General features: G+C 38.9%; 1 protein-coding gene across 1 annotated transcript; it reads left to right on the top strand.

The window, feature by feature from the left end:
• The first annotated feature begins 4,044 nt into the window (after nucleotides 1-4,044).
• gpr6 (G protein-coupled receptor 6) lies at nucleotides 4,045-7,083 on the top strand. The gene is made up of 2 exons (XM_018094077.2): nucleotides 4,045-4,169; nucleotides 5,678-7,083. The coding sequence occupies exon 2, from the start codon at nucleotides 5,697-5,699 to the stop codon at nucleotides 6,678-6,680; it is 984 nt and encodes a 327-aa protein (XP_017949566.1). The 5' UTR covers nucleotides 4,045-4,169; nucleotides 5,678-5,696; the 3' UTR covers nucleotides 6,681-7,083.
• The last annotated feature ends 12,940 nt before the right edge of the window (nucleotides 7,084-20,023 follow it).

Below are 20,023 nucleotides of genomic sequence, written 5' to 3'. Positions count from 1 at the left end.
AATATAAAGTAGTTATGTTCCAAAAGATATTCTATAGCTCGTAAACTGTTTCAAATCTTTAGAATATTGACTATATTTTTCTAAATAATAGTTGACTGCCACCAATCCTTCCTTATGTGGAATATAAGAATATAATGATGTTACATTCTTTAAGGTTTAGCATGGGGTCAAGGCCCCCCTTTGTTCAATCAATCCAAGGTTCCTATATTTTTATGTCAGAAAACAAGGGTTTACCCCCCCATCTTACAATAACTGACATTCAAGTTTGGCTTTTACTCCTATATACTGCTCTAGGCCCCCTCAGGGTAGTCCTATGGCTTGGGATCCATCGATATAAAGGAAAAACTGGAATCAGGACCAGTGAGGGGGCATTATGGGGCTTTCTAAACTGTGTCCCCAGATCCTTATATCCCAGTTATCTACAGCTGCAAAATGATCTTCCACTGGCTTCCTTACCAGCAATCCATTAGCCATAATGTATCATTTTTAGATAGGTGATATCCAATCAAACATTAGAAGAGGGAATAAAATGATATTTATGGTTCAGGGCTAAAAATAATGTTTAATGCCTCCAGTTATGATCAGCTGTATGCATGGGAGCAGGATTTTCATCGGACAATTCTGCTCCATTCATTACGCCACTGGCTCTTTACAACAACATTGTAAACCCTGCATAAAACTGTCCCACTGTCCTCTAAAGATGAAGACTTAAAGAAGAAGGAAAGGCATTTTGCCATTTTACTGCCAATAGATTAGCCACATTTGTGCCACCTAGAACGCTATGTTTATTCTGCAGAAAGCTTTACCATACCTGAGTAAACAGCCCTAGAAGCTCTCTCCTTTTGTTTAAGATAGCAGCTGCCAGTTTAGCTTGGTCTCCGTAGCTTCCTGCTGCAGCTCTAGCAGTTGGTAGCATAGGTCACACATTCTAATGGGGGGGAATTCATTCTTATGAATTCATATAGGAGGGGGGAGCAGGAAAATGGAAAGAGGAGAGAGCTGTGCAGGCCCCGCCCTGGGAATGAAGGATTTTTTTGAAAGAGGAAGTCAGATACTAGTATACACAAGTATACACAAAAGAAGAAGAAATCCTGTGTTTCTTTTGCTAGAGGACTCAGTGCAGCGTTTCTGTGAGTGCTTATGGCTGTATCTACATAGACCTTTCTGATAAAGCTTACTTAGTTTTTACCTTTCCTTCTCTTTTAATTATTGACTTAATAAGCATGATAATGTTGTATACTAGGTCCAGCTGCAAGCCAATCAGACATGCATTATCACAATGGCATGATGCTATCCCATCTGCCCCATAGACTAATGGCTTGCTCTACTTTATGATATTTAAGAAGCAAATAAATATATTCATGCACAGAAACATATACAGTCAGATCATTTAAAAATTGTTGAGAATTAAGTGGTTTTTGACTATCCTTTAAAATTCACTATTTTGCTAGCATATTCTTGCAGGATTCGCTGGTCAAAAAAATGTATAGGGGTCAGTTTATAAAGGATTGTTCATTTTTACTAAATGTTTTTTAATAAAGTGTCAATTTGTAAATCACTTTCCTGACAACCACAGGGCAGGCTATGAATTGAATTACAGCAAAGCAATACAGAGGAATTTAAAGGGCCAGGCACTCTATGTTGTTCCCTCAAAGTGTTCATGTTGCTAGGTGATAACACCAAGTTATAGTCGCATTTTTACAAGGCATAGGTATTGCTGAACAACATCCCCCAGTATCCCACTGACAGTGAATGCCCACAGGATGTCCATCCATGATTTATTCACATATACACTCTCATTCATCTATTTTTCTCTTTCCTTTCAAAATGTACGTAAATTTAAGTAAATGGATGTGGTGTTAACCATGCTCTTGTTTTGCACAGGTTCAGTGAGAAAGCAGACTTGCCTAATAGCATTGATCAATGAAACATATTTCCCTTTAATACTAGCATAGCTGTGAGGCATTTTAACAAGGCTTTCCCATCATCTTTATAACCTTTGATTTTTGTACAGTCATCCACAACACAGCTCAGTTTAATTGTAAGACAAGGACACAAGTGTCACTGTTTTCCTTGGAGGAATGATATCTCTGACACAATCATATACCAGAAATGTCTCTGATAAGTGATCAAAACACTGTTTCAGTTCACAAAACAACGGTTCTGAATAATCATACCCCAGGCCTGCAGTAGAGCCTGCTGCATATTGAGCAGCTATGGGAACTCTAACAACTAATTATACTGACATGGATGGCTGTCTATGCAAGTTGAACATAGGTCTGTATTTATTAAGCTGAGTGCAATATTTTATGCCTAAGAAAGGATGTAAAAACTGGTACAAAAGTCTGCATTCTTATTAAGCTGTGTTGTAGTCCACACAGTTTCAGAAATCGTTATGTGTAATCCATTACAAATTAATAATAGGTTTAGGGTTGGACTGAGGACCACATTGATGAGCCAATGTGGTCATTGATCAAATGGAAAATTAAACCTGCAAGATCTGGCCAATTTTAGGCCAGATATCGTTTGGGCAGGCCCATTAAAGGTTCCCATACAGATAAGCTGTCGAATCAGTCGGCAGTTAAAATCTGCCCGTGTATGGCCACCTTTATTAGAGATGAAGGGTTCTTCCATTAAAATCATCCCTACCAGCAATAAGTCAGTCATCTTGTTGTTAGCATCTTGAGATTACTGTGAATTTTTTTCATGCCAACATATAAAGGTTTTAAAACCAGTAACAAAGTAATTTGCAAACATTCTCAAAAGAGCAATTTGTGAATTTTTACATATAGAGGGAATGATTTAAATTTCTATTAAGATTTTTATAGTTTACATAAAATCATAGCATGCTCTTATAAAAAAATATACACTCCCACTCTTTTATATGACAGTAAAGAGCTACATTACTTAATGAGCTGGAGAACTTTTTAATAGGTGAAGAACTTTAACCCTGGTCGATATACTGCCAAAGCATCCATTAATGGCATATGTAAAGTGTAATGGATGCACTTCAGTTCCTGTGTGTTGAGTAACTGTTACCATGTTGTGAAATAGATGCATTCAGCTTCTGGAAACCTCTAGAATAACATGTGCCATTTACTAAAGTTTACATGATTCAGAAACTGTTATTGTACCAGAATGTTGTCAGGTTTATTCTCCATTAACTCTTTAATGAACATACAGTGTATGGCTATCCCTGTTGGAATTATATAAAGTCCCTCTTATGGGTTACATGAGAAACCTTATGCATTTTTTTATATATTCCATTATAAATAAATGTTATAATGGAATTTTGACACAGACTTACTTCAGACACTTTAGAAGCAGGACTGACAGAAAAGGAGCTGCAAACAACAGGCAGAGCTGCCACCCAATGGAGAGACTGACCCCAAACATAAACTTTATAGTAAGCAATAATGAAACAATAGAGCATACCTTCTACTAACAGAATTGATATGGATAAGCTTAAACAGTGATTTGGCAAGTTATCTTGGAGCAGCAGCCACAGGTAGTCATGCCCCCACTCAGACACACAAGCATGGGCTTGAATCTTTCTCATTTTAAAGCAGAAAGAAGCAAGCAGATTTGGTCTCTATCCTACCACACACTAAGGCAAAGCCAGCCTCAAACACAATTTCTCTCTATCTAACACATCACCCTGAGACCAGACTGGGGCTCAGGCTGTCTCTGGATGAAATGAAATACATGCAAAATAATAAGGCTGCTTGCTGACTGGCAGAGAGACTGTAATGTTATCTAGAGAATCAGCAGTTTATGTAATCCTTTAAATGTTGAAAGGGAGCTTTGGACCTTTGTGCTGCTTAAGGGTGAAGCTGCAAAAGGGACATATAACTCCCTTGGATGCCTATGTAATTGTCCTATGGATTGCTGCACATCTTACTCAGACCCAGCAATATTCACTACAGCCACACACACAGGCTTTTATTTGTACCAGCCATCCCCCAAGCAGCCAAAGCAACTCCCTCTGCTCTGCCCCCCTCATTGCCAAGATACAGTCAGCTGTACAGTACAAGCCTCCCTTCACTACAGCGCCAGTCAGTCTCTCTGCTTCACAGAGGTCTGAGCTCGGCAGATGAGATCTATTGCATGTTCCCTGATACGGACCAGGACACAGCACTTATGAACTATCCTAAAGAGCCTTGTTATAGGTAAGTGAAGCAAACTAATTAGAAAAGCTGAATCAGTCCAAGACTATTTTACTAATGTGAGCACTGAGATGGCACATGCCATGATTATATAGAGATAGCAATGGCAAAATGACAAAGTAGCACAAAAAAGCTATTAGCTGTACTTCTGCAGCAGTTAATTTTGCATAATGAAACCATGGAAAACTAAACTGGAGCTTTTCACCTGTCTTTGAATCACAACTCTTAATGGACATGGAAATCAATCTGTGGCTCTGTGTTTGCAGACAGTTTTAGTTAGGCATAACCCATGACAGAAGCCCATGCTGGAGATACTGAGGCATTTTGCATGTAGGCTGGTGAGGTTTCCCTTCAGCACCATGGACAGAGGACAACTTGCAATTCATTCTGCTGGGTAGTCTCTTGCTCACATACAAGGCATTTCAATGATGCATTGCTTACACTGCACATGTTATGCCTATGATAGTGTGTCTCTGTGAGTGTGTGAGGCTGGTTCTGCTTCAGCGTGGGTGAGAAAGACTAAAGTAGCTTGTTTTTATGTGTTTGTTTGAGAATGACAAACCTGTATCAGTGTGTCTTCTAGACAGCCTGGCGTCTAGGGTCTCACTAGGTCTCTAAAAAGTCATAATAAAATATTTACTAATAATCTAATATATTAAAAATGATAAATAATAAATGTTATATTGATATTCCATTTTGTTTGTTGCTGGTTTTGATTCACCATATGCCACAGTTTTACACTGTTAATAGCAATTATTTAGTTTGTCTCTAAAGGGTTTGATTTCTGTAGGATTGTTTTCCTGTTGACTGGCTCAGAGAGTTGTACATACCCCATAACGGTGAATCTTTTCAAGGATGTGACTTAATAGAAAGGCTGAGGGTCTTATTACACAAATTAGTGTGTGCAGGTCATTTATTTGTTATTGCTGTTAGCTAGTTGCATCCCTTAACGCTAACACTGACAGGGTAATGTATTAAAAGTTACAAAGTTTGCTCCACTTCTAGTAACCCATAGCAACCAACCAGTAGATAGCATTTACTAGTCACCCATTTGAAAGCAAAGAGCTAATTAGTTGCTATAGTTTATTAGACCTGGGGGAAATAACCAGACATTTTGTGTAGTTTTCTATTATTTGAAGGCACCTCATGTTGAATATTATGAAAATGGTGGGATATTTGCTAGACTTTGTCAAGAAATGAATTTTCTACAAAGCATCACTCAGACCTGTCATTACCACCTAGTTGTCCCATACATGCATAGTCTAGTGAAACAGTATTATGTGTTTTGGTTTTGGTTGCTTAGAAAATATCCTGTAGATTGTCACATGTAGATTGTCACATTGAAGATTGTCACATTGAACTGTAAGCATCCTGGGAGTTGTGTATTTGCCTGCTAGAAGGCCAGAGGTTAAAGGTCGCTGATATAAACTGTGTTGCTATTTACAGCTGATCCCATGTTTCAGTTATGTTTATTGTATACATTATGCCTTCTCTGTTTTCTTTTTCTTTAGGCACCCATAAACTGGAGAGATGAATGAAAGTCTTAATGACAACGAATCTAGTTTCCCACTACCCTGGATCCAGGCAAATGATGTCAATGCATCATTGGAGCTATCTGCTTTCTTTTCTGTGTTTACCATCAACCCATGGGATATTATGCTGTGCATCTCAGGAACTATTATTGCCTGTGAAAATGCAATCGTGGTAGCTATTATCTTCTACACACCAACATTGAGAACACCTATGTTTGTGCTGATTGGGAGCCTGGCTACAGCAGACCTCCTGGCTGGCTTTGGCTTAATCCTTAATTTTGTTTTTCAATATGTGATTCAATCAGAGACCATAAGCCTTATCACCGTGGGATTCCTAGTGGCCTCTTTTACTGCTTCTGTGAGTAGCTTGCTGGCCATCACAGTTGACCGTTACCTCTCACTATACAATGCACTGACTTATTCCTCAGAGAAAACAATCCTTTGGATACATATGATGCTTGTCGTTACTTGGGGGGTTTCACTGTGTTTGGGGCTGCTTCCAGTGCTGGGCTGGAACTGTCTAGATGATGATTCATCTTGCAGCATTGTTAAGCCCCTGACCAAAAGTAACGTGACTCTCCTTTCCACTTCATTTTTTTTCATCTTCATTTTGATGCTGCACCTTTATATCAAAATCTGCAAAATTGTGTGCAGACATGCTCACCAGATAGCACTGCAGCAGCATTTTCTCACAGCCTCCCATTACGTGGCCACCAAAAAGGGAGTATCTACTCTGGCCATTATTCTTGGGACTTTTGGGGCCAGCTGGTTGCCTTTTGCTATATACTGTGTGGTAGGCGACCATGACTATCCTTCAGTGTACACTTATGCCACACTGTTACCTGCTACTTACAACTCAATGATTAACCCCATCATTTATGCCTATAGAAATCAAGAGATACAGAGGTCCATGTGGGTCCTTTTCTGTGGCTGCTATCAATCCAAAGTGTCCTTTCGCTCCAGATCACCGAGCGATGTGTAAGATGTTCCATCTGAGCTTTACTGTACTGCACAAGTGACAATCTATTGAGTTAACAGTGCCTGTTAAGAACTACTAGTACATGGCATTGCATTCTCGGAAAAAAAGAACTTTGAAACATTTAGCACTTTATATGTTTGTATCTCTGGGAACGTTTCTAAATATTTGAAGCTGATATTTCTAAGAACAATGTGGATGCGTCAAGCACATCTGTAAAGTGAATACATTCCAAAACTGCTTCATGATTAGACTTTATTTCAAGCTGCTGAACTGCCAAAACAGTGTTGCAATTTTTCGAGGGATGTATGAGATAGGGTGTTGTATTTTTGTTGTATGTGAATAGCATATTTTGCCACAAATGGAGATGATTTTTTGTACTGAGCGAAATAAAACTCGTTTAAACATACATTCAGTGTGTGTATTTATTGCTGTACTTGAATCATCTCTAAATTAAAAAGCTTGTTGCTAAGACCATAAACCAAGCTGCTGTATAGAACCAAGATTCCTATTAGCCAGAGGACCTTTTAGCCATTCAGATATTATTTCAAATGCTGTGCACAGGAAGCCTTTCACATTATAAACCCTTTATTTAAATAAAAAGCCTAATAGCCCTTCAAATTCTCTATTAAACAGATCAGTTCAATCTTTCAGAGGCTCTTCATGTTAACAGAACAATCTGCCGTGAGGATAAATGCATACCTGTAATTTGTTTTCTGGTTGACCTTTTTCCAGGCATCCCTTATTATAAAGCAGATTATCATGTAAATGCAATGTTTCCCACGCCAGAGGTTTAACAGACCCCTGAGATGCTGCCTGGCTGGTCATGGTTAGTCCTCTAACTGTTGACGTCAGTGTAGTTGCAGTAAAATGTAAGCTTTGATTTTCAAACCGAGTGTTGATCTGCATGGGTGCCTGAGCAGAATATCATTAGCACCCGCAGCACAGCAAGTTCATCTGTTGCTCTTTTCTCCTGATAAATCTATTACATTGTCACCTATGCTTCACATATGATTTTCAAAGCACCCCAGAGCACGGACATAAAAGAGAACTAATTTCTTCTCTTTTCTGAGGATTCTCGCAAGACAGAGCCTATGATTGATAATCAAGCTCCTGACAAGTATAATTGCAATGGTATTCTATGTGTGTTCATTTTAGAAAGAATTTGTACTTAAGTCCTCATGTAATATTGCTAATGCAAGATATATGATTGTACAATACAACATTATCACAGACCCCCAACAAATATTGTGTAAGTCGTGTGGACAAAATGCATTAATTAATAACAGTTTTTTAATGGTTGGAAGTATGTCATTAACCAAAAGCCCCAGGTCTGGCATTCCACTAATTTATACTGGGATCTATGTTAATATAGACTAGGAAATGATTGGCAGTTTTTTTTTCTGGGATAAATATAAATTCCAAGTTAAATTATCTGATTCCTCTTAATTCTTTTACCACTATATATTTAATGAAGTCTTAACATAATGTCTTAACATAATGTCCTAATCTAATGTCTTGAATGTTTCATTATTTAGCAATATTATTTCCTAAAAACAGACAGTAAATAACAGATCAGATTTTGGCTTTGGAAGTATTTCTGTCATATCCAGTGAACACTGGAGTGTTTTTGGGCTGATCATGGAGAAGTAAACCAACCTGGTGTTTCAGCATTCACCAGGCTACCGACAGTCCTATCCTGACTACCCATTAATAACATATTTTTGGATCCATATGCTATTTTTCCAGGGTCCAAGAGCATCTTTGGTTGTATGCGTTCCTCCCAGAAAGAGAATTTCAGCACAAACTAGTTTTTTGGAGAAGAAATAATAAGTAGAAAAGATATTATCACAGGAAAAAGCAAAAACTGTAATAAATCATATCATTTTATGTTTTCATATGAACAATAATTGTAGGGTAAATAACCTGCATGAGGTTTTATTCATACAGAAAAACACCATGCTTTCTTGCTGCTGAGGAGATGGAACCATTTTGTAATAGCTCCTGACTTCAATTAATGCCTATTGTAACCTAATAAAGAATGTAACCTTGCACAGGTAATATTGATTGTTAGTCAGAATCCATAAGCCAGTTACATTTTAAATAAGCATTATCCAGAGAATGCCCCTGCATGAGTTTCTAGTACCATTATCTATTTCATCTGAACACCATTGTGCTCCAAAGAGCTAGAGGAGTTCAATGACCTTTGGAAACAATATGGTATCAGGGATATGCTTACAGATCAATGTCAAGATTAGCAAGCAGCTTGCCTTAGAGAGAGGAGGCCAGTTAGAGAATGCAATTCTATCCAAGCCCTGAGGAGACAAATAACACTTCAGCTCTGTCAACATTATTAGATAGTAAATGCAATATTCTATAGGAGTAGAGCAGCCTTTTATGAAACTGATTGTTCACAACACAAGACCATATAGCTTATGTTCTATAGGAAGAAGCACAAACACCCAAGTAGCCTATGCTGCTATTGGTAGGTAGGAGAGAGAAGTAGGGGTGGTTGAAATACAGACTGTGCCACTTGTATAGCAGTGACAGAAGCCTTTGCAGACCAAATTCTTAGTATACATCACTATTTTTTTTATCTTTCATCAAAACATTTTCATGTTGCAAACAAGCCACTCATTCTGGAGGCAGTCATTTGGCATCAACCTGTGGTTTCCACACACCTATAGGCATATTTCCAATAAGGCTAGGCCCCCCAAACCTGTGTGGCAGCTTAAAAAAACAAAACAAAAAAAAACCTCACTCCGTTTCTGCACTGTCCAGCAAATCTTCTGTTCCTGCAAGCTCCAGTTCTGCTGTGTTCCGATTGGATCTTTCTTCTTGTGGATTCACCAATCAGAGCACAGCTTTCTTGACAGACCGTAATATTGACCAATCAAAGCACAGATGCATACAGGGATCGGGAGATTTTGCAAACTGAAGGCAGTGCAGAAATGAAGACTGAAAAAAAGAATCTGCAGCTGTAACTTTACCTGAGAACCAACTCTCAACTTTTGCTGCAGATTTCATTCCACTCCCACAGGGACTATACACAGGTACTATACACAGGTACTATACACAGGTACTATACACAGGGACTATACACGGGTACTATACACGGGTACTATACACGGGTACTATACACAGGTACTATACACAGGTACTATACACGGGTACTATACACGGGTACTATACACAGGTACTATACACAGGGACTATACACGGGTACTATACACGGGTACTATACACAGGTACTATACACAGGCACTATACACAGGTACTATACACAGGGACTATACACGGGTACTATACACGGGTACTATACACAGGTACTATACACAGGCACTATACACAGGTACTATACACAGGGACTATACACGGGTACTATACACGGGTACTATACACAGGTACTATACATAGGCACTATACACAGGTGCTATACACAGGGACTATACATGGGTACTATACACAGGCACTATACACAGGTGCTACACACAGGTGCTATACACAGGCACTATACACAGGTACTATACACAGGGACTATACACAGGTACTATACACAGGCACTATACACAGGTACTATACACAGGGACTATACACAGGTACTATACACAGGTGCTATACACAGGTGCTATACACAGGCGCTATACACAGGCGCTATACACAGGCACTATACACAGGTGCTATACACAGGTGCTATACACAGGGACTATACACAGGTACTATACACAGGTACTATACACAGGTACTATACACAGGCACTATACACAGGCACTATACACAGGTGCTATACACAGGTACTATACACAGGTGCTATACACAGGTGCTATACACAGGTACTATACACAGACACTATACACAGGTGCTATACACAGGCAATATACACAGGTGCTATACACAGGCACTATACACAGGCGCTATACACAGGTGCTATACACAGACACTATACACAGGTGCTATACACAGGCAATATACACAGGTGCTATACACAGGTACTATACACAGGCACTATACCGTTCTAAAGGCTGAATCACTAGTTGAAATTAATTTGTTTTTTTTGCCTGACCTGACATTTATAATATCCCTATCCCCTACCCTGACAGATGGATGGTAAGTTAACTCTTTCCCCCAAAAAACCTCATTGTGCTTTTATATATTGTTTTTTGCACTTACTACCGTATATACTCGAGTATAAGCTGAGTTTTTCAGCCCCAAAAAAGGGCTGAAAAATTCAAACTCGGCTTATACTCGAGCCTTCCTGCACGCTTCTGCCCTGCCAGCGCTTCCCGTTCCCACAGATATCAGCAGCCTTTACCACCTGGATGCACCTAACTTATTGCATACCATTGTCTGCGCTAATGGAGACCATCACTTCTGGATATTCTCATACCCGATGGGAGTGTGGCAGGTTGAGAGGGAGGGAGCATTTGTATGGTAATTAAAATTTGAGATTCTCAGATTATCTTGTGGCTATAGTTGTCCCTTTTTTAATGCTGATTAAAAGCAGACATTTGCAACAAATTGTTATTGAACCTCCAGACATGTTTTTATGGGTTGTGGATATTTTAGGTATGCCTCAATAAATGTAGGTTTTTATTATATTTCAAGACTGTTAATCATAGTGACTTGTTAAACAGGGTTGTTATTATATTTTTAATTTACCAGTCCACAGATACCGGTAATCCTCTAGCATAATGGAATTCTGCTTATCTGTGCACTAGAAATCCAATTATTTACCTTGCAAGGACCAAACAGTCGGCTTATAAGTTTCGAGTCAATAAGTTTTTCCCGTTTTCTTAGGTAAAATTAAGTACCTCGGCTTATACTCGGGTCGGCTAATACTCGAGTATATACGGTATTTTGTTTTTTACTTTAGTCATTCTTTTGTTCATTTCTAGTTAGTTAGTGGGGCCAATGTTGTGTATTGGTGCTAGTGTTATAGTGCCAGGGCCTGAATATCTGCCATTTGTACCCACTGCTTCTCATGGCATGTAATGTGCTGGTTTTGTAAATACAGACTGTGTCTCACTGTATATAATGTGCCTGGGATGTCAGTAGCCACTGCCTCTCTCTCTATAAAACTAACTTAAACACATCAAAGGCGGTTTACTTTAAAGTTAACTTTTAGTATGTTATAGAATGGCCTATTCCTAGCAACTTTGCAATTGGTCTTCCTAATTAATTTTTTTATAGTTCTTGAATAATTTGCCTTTCTCTTCTGCCTCTTTCCAGCTTTCAAATCGGGGTCACTGACCCCGGCAGCCAAAAAGTATTGCTCTGCGAGGCTACAATTTCATTATTATTGTAATTTTCTATTACTTATTTTTCCATGCAGGCCCCTTAACTATTCATATTCCCATCTCTTGTTTAAACCACTAAGTGGTTGCTTGGATAAATAAGACCGTAGCAACCAGATAGCTGCTGAAATACCAAATGGAGAGCTGCTGAACAAAAGCTAAATAACTGAAAAACCATTAAAAATAAAAGAGGACCAATTGCAAATTGTCTCAGAATATCAATATTTACATTATATTAAAAGTTAATTTAAAGGTGACTTACCCCTTTAAGCTAACTGATCCCAAACACAAATGGATGTAGAACCCCTCACAGAAGTGCATGTATGGATACTTTTACATCCTAAGCATTTTAGGGTAAAAAAGCATGCCCATCCACACTTTTGCGCATTATCCCTGGGAGTCAGTGGGAACCGCAAGAGGTAGTTGGGAGGTTCATTTTTTACAGCAGCAGCGAATCCAAGGGATATATTTATTATGCTGTGTAAAAAGTGGAGTAAAACATTACCAGCGATGTTGCTCATAGCAGCCAATCAGATGCTTTGCTTTGGTTGAAATCTAATTGCTGATTGGTTGCCCTGGGCAACATCATTGGTAATGCTTCACTCCACTTTTTACACAGCATGATAAATATACCTCCAAGTCTTACATTAGCTTTAGGCTAGTCTATGTATGGCCCATCTTTAGCCTCCCCAAACAAAAAAGTCACCCTCTGCCTATGCACACACCCTCTAACCTGTGCCACCCTCCTAGCCCCATATGCATATACACCAGTCAGTAGGGGGTATTACTGGTAATGTGGTATAGATATTATACATATACTTATAGAATTACATAATTCTTATCAAAGTTTCAATTATTATTCATTTTTTAGATAGTTTTTGAATTATTTGCTTAATTTTTAAATCGTTTTTGACTTATCTGCTCTCTTTGTTACTTTAATAACTTTTCTGCCTTGGCCATGTCCTATTTAGGGTAAGTTGGACTCTGGCAATTAAATTAAATAAATAGATAGCCTCTAAATTGGAAACTAGAGAGCTCCTAAACAAAAAGCTTTATAATTTAAAATCCACAAAAGAGTAAAAGTAAAAATCTGAAAACCAACTGCAATTGTTTGAGAATAGCCTGTCCACATGGTGCTGAAATGTAATCTAACAGTGAATTTACCCTTATGTATCAAAAACAATAACAATAAATAAACTGATTTGTTAAGGGGGAACTTCACCCAAACACAACTTAAGCTTTTTGAAAAGTAAACATATCAACTTTGCAATATACATCAATTAAAAAATATACGGCCTTTTCATGCTTTTTAATGTAAAAATATGGTTTGGAACAGTTGCCTAAGCCTGGCCCCTGGTTCTCCTGCTGATCTGGATCACTACTTTGAGACTCCAAAAAATTTGACAGTAGCCGACTGTCTTCAACCTGCCTTCAGCCTGCATCCTCCAAATCCCACAATTCCCTGCACATGCGATGTCAATAAGGAAAGGTGCAATGCATTGTGGGTTATGCAGTTCCTGCATGCTGTCTACAAGCTGGTTACAACTGGAAACATCAATGTTTTAGTCCCTCCTGCCCTGCCTGGATTTTAAATAATGCAGAAAGATAAGAACTATTTTGCAGCTGGATTTCAGAATATAAATGGTTATTCATACTTTTTGAAGAAACAGATAATAGTGATAGGTATATTAGGGGTTTCTGTGTTGTGTGGGGCTCTTTAAGAAATTTTGGAAACCAGAGTTCCCCTTTAAACATTCACCGTAGGTAAATGCTATGAATATAAAAGATCCCCTTTGATGGAACACTGAAACCTAAATACAAATTGCGTTTTAGAAAAGAGTACACTCTAGGGGGCTGATTTACTAAGACACGATTTCGAATCCGAATTGGAAAAATTCCGATTGGAAACTAACATTTTGCGACTTTTTCGTATTTTTTGCGGTTTTTTCGGCGTCTTTACGATTTTTGCGTAAAAACGCGAGTTTTTCGGCGTCTTTACGATTTTTGCGTAAAAACGCGAGTTTATCGTAGCCATTACGAAAGTTGCGCAAAGTCGCGATTTTTTCGTAGCGTTAACACTTGCGCGCAAAGTCGCGCCTTTTTCGTAGCGTTAAAACTTAAAAGGCGCGAAGTTTCGCGCAAGTTTTAACGCTACGAAAAAATCGCAACTTTCGTAATGGCTACGAAAAACTCGCGTTTTTACGCAAAAATCGTAAAGACGCCGAAAAACTCGCGTTTTTACGCAAAAATCGTAAAGACGCCGAAAAACTCGCAAAATTACCGATCATTACGAAAAAAACTCAATCAGACGCATTCGGCCCGTTCGTGGGTTAGTAAATGTGCCCCTAAATGTGTTAGGGTTTTAGGTTGTTTTCTGTTGACCAGAGACCATCCAAATTCAGTTTTGTGAGGTACCGGCTAGCTGGGCTTTCTGACTGAAGTATCCTGGGGATTTCACCCCAGTTACTACATGTGACTGAATGAGCGCAACAGAGAGAGAGAAAACTATTCAGCAAATTTGTTTAAAGTTATCCAAGTGGCTGTCGATCACTATCAAAGTTATCAAGGTTTGTTTCATTCTGGCAGAAGTTGCTTTAAGTAAAAACGCATAAAAAATTGTGCTTTTTTTACATGGCGAAGCCTGGTGATGTGTGCCGTATCTTGTCACTGCTTTTTACACCACATAATAAATCTGCCCCGTAGTGTATTTTAGTGCAAAAATGAATGCTTTTCTCATTTCCGCTTTGAAATCTGCTCTGTATGTGTGCTCACAAGCTGGCGCCATGTCTGTCTGTGCACTTATAAGGAGGAGGAAATCCAGGAGGGAAAAGCCGATGGACCCTCTAAAAGCAATTATCCTGCCACCTCTATCTGTATATCTAATTATCTATACATCAACACAGTAGAATAAGTCTCAGAGCCCTCAGCTCATTTTGACTGCTGGATTTATCTCGGTCTGAGCTGTGACAGTCAGATCATTGACTGGTTCGATCTAATGGGAAATGAGCTATCCTTTGCAGATGGGGATTACACAGGAAAGCCAAAAAGAGTGCTTATAAGTGATGCCCACCTGACAGCAACAGTACCTGCCATACACAGAGCATATCTCTATTAAGAAACTGCAAAGTAGCTGCTGAAGGTGACTCTCAGTACTCTCTGGAGGCACCAATGTGGTCAGTATACTATGGGGCATATTTATTAACACTCGAGACAAACATGACCGGTCATGTTGCCCATAGCAATCAATCAGACCTTTGCTTTTGTTTTCTAAGTTTTAATTGCTGATTGGTTCCTATAGGTAACATCACTGGTGATGTTTGTCTCCAGTGTTAATAAATATGACCCTATGTGTATCTTGAGCCTTAAAGTTCCAGAGAATGACAGTCACAGACAGTGGGTGTGAGTTGCAGAAAAAAAAGAAAAAAATCAGGATTAACTAGAATGTCATATTTTATTAAAAAAAACACCCAGTGATTCATCTTCGGCCTTAATTAGAGTGATGAAAACATACTTTTTTTTTAATTAAATTCCAGTGATGGTTATACTTTTTTATATAATTCCCCTACATATATTTTCATTTAGTCAATTTTACCTCCACAATAATGACATTTCAACACTGAGCTAAAAAGTGCCCACTAATTCTAACATCCATTTAATATCCAGAACAAGATGAAGCCTAGCAACATTATTAAAGCCTTCATTAATGATCACTGAAGAGCCCATCACCCTCCCCTCACTATCTCTGTTGCCTAGCAACAGAGTCTGTTTTGTTGGATCTCTTTTTCCATGGATATTTCTGTCAGTGTAGAGAAATGAGGGGCAATTATAAACCCTGTGCTGGGTCTGCTCATCAAATGAAAAGGTCTCACATAATATGATTTCATAATATGCCATTCACTGGGGTGCACAATTTGCATCCCAAATATAACCCACTCAGTCACCACATATAATGCATATTATTTACATGCTGGTAGTTGTTGTGTCATTGATGAATATTAAAATCTATTCATTTGCTTCCTTTAGGTAGGTCCCTGGTCTTACAAATCATTAAGCATTGAGCATTATACGAATATTGTTCAGCAACCTGAGGGTCTTATCTAGGATGGCTATACTTTAACCTGAATTGGTCCTGTATAACAAATTAACCAAACGGACAGCAACTACATAACTTCAGGGGTTCTGTCGCCTCAGGCTGGATGATATTGCAAGTTTCAGATTCAAATACGCAGTTTTTAGATTTGGCTCAGATGAAAATTAAAAGTTATGTGACTTTTAAACCTCTGGACAAAGGGGGGCTTTTATTTACACCATAAGAGAGGTTTGACAATGTGAAAAATAAATGTGTATAAGATCACATGATGAACTTTAAACTAGGGGTAGGCAACAGAGACACCTCATGTGAAGAACTGAAGAGGGCGCAGTTGAAGGATTGTGGGGAGTGAGCAGTGGGGGGCTCTGCAGGCAAACCACCAGTGTGGGGGAGGTGTCCCAACAGACTGTCAGAGGGATGTGTGTGAGTGAGCTACTGGGTGTGAGACAAGCAGGCAGAGAACCAGGCCAAGTAGTATTGCCTTGGGCACCTGTACTACTTGTCCTGGCTCTGCTCTCTGAAATCTTTTTGAGGGCAGATAATCATGAATAATGATGCAAACAATTGAATTAGGTCCGAAATATTAATATCTTATGCAAAGTCACAAATAATTTTTCTCTTTGATGAAACTGGAAGTGGATCCTGAGGGGATTCTTTGCAAAAAAAAAAAAGAAAAGAAAAAAATGATCATATCAGCGTTGTGCACATCTTCCTTAAACTGGTTCACAACATAGTTTGGTCTTATTTTCCAGTTAATGCATGGTTACTAGACTCTTACTACACCAGAAGTAAATAAAGGGGTTAACAGGTTGTGACACCCCAAACCAGGGGCCTTATAAGCAGAAATAAAAATTTGATTATAAGATAATTGCTATATAACCAATCAATTATACATGCAGATTATACATGAAGGAATTGTTAGACAGGTGGACAAAAAACTGGGATTAAGATGTTGGTGCTGGTTGGGGTGCAAGGGCAACAAAGAATATACAGTAGCTGAAGCCAGGGTTTATAGGTCTATACTTACACCTTTTTCTACTAAGACTAATGCCACACGTAGCGTATGGTGCATATTTTTGGCAAGAAGAAAAACGCTTGCCGAGGATATGCTCCATATGCTTTAAACTCCCCCCCAACCCCCCCCCCCCGTGCCTGCACCAAAATGAATTGAATACGCTTGGGTGCAAGCACAGGTAGCCGATATCTGTCTAAAAACGCTAGAAAATGCAAAGTCTAGCATTTTTAGGCAGATATCGGCTACATGTGCTTGCACCCAAGCGTATTCAATCTAGTGCAGGCACAGGTAGGAGTGTATGGCACCATACACTACGTGTGGCATAAGCTATAACCTATTTTATATAAAACTGCACGCCATATTAGCCATACACGCCATTACTTTCTGAAAACTACTGTTCTGAAAATTATCATTTCCCTGCAAACTGGAGGCTGCATCACTCTAGGGCCAACACAGACTTAAATAAATCCCACTGCAAATTCCATATTGTGTTGCCAAAAGCTCATGAACTGTACTTTTCTATAATTACCGCCTGCCCCAAGTAGGTGTTCATTTTCGCACAGACTAATGCGATATTTAGCGTGTCTAAGGGGCTAATTTACTAAGACACGAATTCCGACCGAATTGGAAAAATTCCGATTGGAAAACGAACATTTTGCGACTTTTTCGTATTTTTGCGATTTTTTCGGCGCCTTTACGACTTTTCGGAAATTATCGCGACTTTTTCGTTACCAATACGATTTGCGAGAAACAACGCGAGTTTTTCGTAGCCATTCCGAAAGGTGCGATTTTTTCGTAGCGTTAAAACTTGCGCGAAAAGTTGCGCTTTTTTCGTAGCGTTAAAACTTAAAAGGCGCAACGTTTTGCGCAAGTTTTAACACTACGAAAAAATCGCAACTTTTTGCGCAAGTTTTAACGCTACGAAAAAATCGCAACTTTCGGAATGGCTACGAAAAACTCGCGTTTTTCCGCAAAAATCGTATTGGTAACGAAAAAATCACGATAATTTTCCGAAAAAATCGCAAAATACCGATCATTACGAAAAAAACGCAATCGGACGCATTCGGCCCGTTCGTGAGTAAGTGAATGGGCCCCTAAGTGTTTGTGAATCATGCATTAGTATTATTTCTGCACGAGAATTAACGCAATGCGTTAAAATTAACGCCTTGTGATCAAGCGTTATTTGCTCATGCAATGTGCGACAACGCACGGATAATACTTTAGCGAATTGCGCGTTTTTTTCACATCAATTTTAACGCAAAAAAGCATGCGATAACGCTTATCGCACTTTAGTGAATCAACCCTAATGTTTCTCAAACTTAATTAAATAGGTAGCTTTTGACAGAGAGCCCAGAAACTTAACAAGCTACACCTGTATTCAGATACAATTGTAACTCATAAGCTAAACAGGTCTCTTGGGGAACTGAGACTTGCAGCTTAAAGGGCAATTTCACCTGTAACAACACATAAACGACCCAAAACCCAAATTTAGTAAAATGGGAGTGGTATTAAGAGGGTCTGGTCGCAAAAATGGGCGTGGTCAAAAAAAATTTGGCCATGCTACGTGCACCATTTCTTTTTGTATACAAAGAATTATGGCAGGAGCGCATGTGGAAGTAAAGAACAAAGAACAAATAATAGTGCAATATTGTAATGAAAATCAGGGATCAGGAGGAATAACTACCGAATCCCAAAGATTGTATTTACCACACTAGATTTCTTTTTGTCCCTCTTTAAAATGTTGGGAGGTATGGTTAAAGTACTGTCCTAAATACTACAAGATTCAGTGGGGCTCAGTTATAAACACTGGGAAAATTGGAACCTGGGCAGTAACCCATAGCAACCAATCTGCGATTAGAGTTTTGCAGCAAAATGTAGCGAGAAAAATGAAAGCAGACTTGTAATTGGTTGCCACGGGTTACTGCTCAGATTTAAATTTGCCTAGAGTCTGTAAATGACCCCCAGTAATCTGATTATTTAGAATAGGTGGATTTGCCCAACCTACCTGTTGCACTACAAGAGTACAGGGCGTATATATTCACTGTAATTGCCTGCAAAAATTCAGCTTTGGATTGAAGCTTATCGAGTGGGAAGGCAGTCTATACACAAACCCAATTTCCAGGATGAATGTGAATGGCTGCGCTTTTTGAAATATAGAACAGGGCTGCCTACTGTGTCCAATCTTCCTTGTGTTTGCCCTGAAGACATACAAATGATCTTGGAGGCCTGCACAACTCATAGAAAAGCTGCTTATACAGCTGGCCTACTGCTATTCATAACTAATCTCATGGTCACGATTTATAGCCTAAACAAACTCCTAAATGCATTTGGTGAAGCAGCAGGTTTAAAAATAAAGGGGATATAAACAGTGGTTGCTCAGGCAAGGAAGCTGAATTTGCAAGGGGAAAAGCATTATGTTTGGTATCCCCATACCCCACAGTTTATTACCTGGGTTGTCTCCTTTTATAGATTCCTCTGGCCAAACTACACATGATCTGCTTGCCTGTATCACATTGGCATTGCCCTTGTGTGCCTCTGTAACTCTTTTGTCTTTCTATAATAAATACAATTAAATGTATATCAGTACTGTTTTGTTTATACTGTATGAATATTTACAATGCCATTTCTACACTGTAATCATAGATTCTCTAACTGTATGTTAAATTAACATTCATGTGTAAAGTAGATGTGTAGGTACAAAAGTTGGCATCTTGATATAGCACTTTCTGTTCCAGTTAGGCAAGAACTTTAGCACACGCCATGGTTTCTCTTCGACTGATGATTAAAGTGTGGCCACAATACGCCCACTCGTGTTTGTTAACATCTGATTAAAGGAGAGAAATATTACTGGCAAAGAAAAGCTTTTACTCGTGGAATAATGCGTTCACATGTTTACAGCAGCAAATAAGGGAATCGACTTAATTGATGTACATTTTCTTTGCTATTCTGG

This window comes from Xenopus tropicalis, chromosome 5 (assembly GCF_000004195.4).
Source record: "Xenopus tropicalis strain Nigerian chromosome 5, UCB_Xtro_10.0, whole genome shotgun sequence".
NCBI classification, from domain to species: Eukaryota; Metazoa; Chordata; class Amphibia; order Anura; family Pipidae; genus Xenopus; species Xenopus tropicalis.
The sequence above is the reverse complement of the archived record's forward strand: the minus strand, read 5'-3'. Positions and strand labels throughout refer to the sequence as shown.

Excerpts from the sequence above, each read along its gene's own strand:
- gpr6 (XM_018094077.2), top strand. The coding sequence starts at position 5,697 with ATGAATGAAAGTCTTAATGACAACGAATCTAGTTTCCCACTACCCTGG.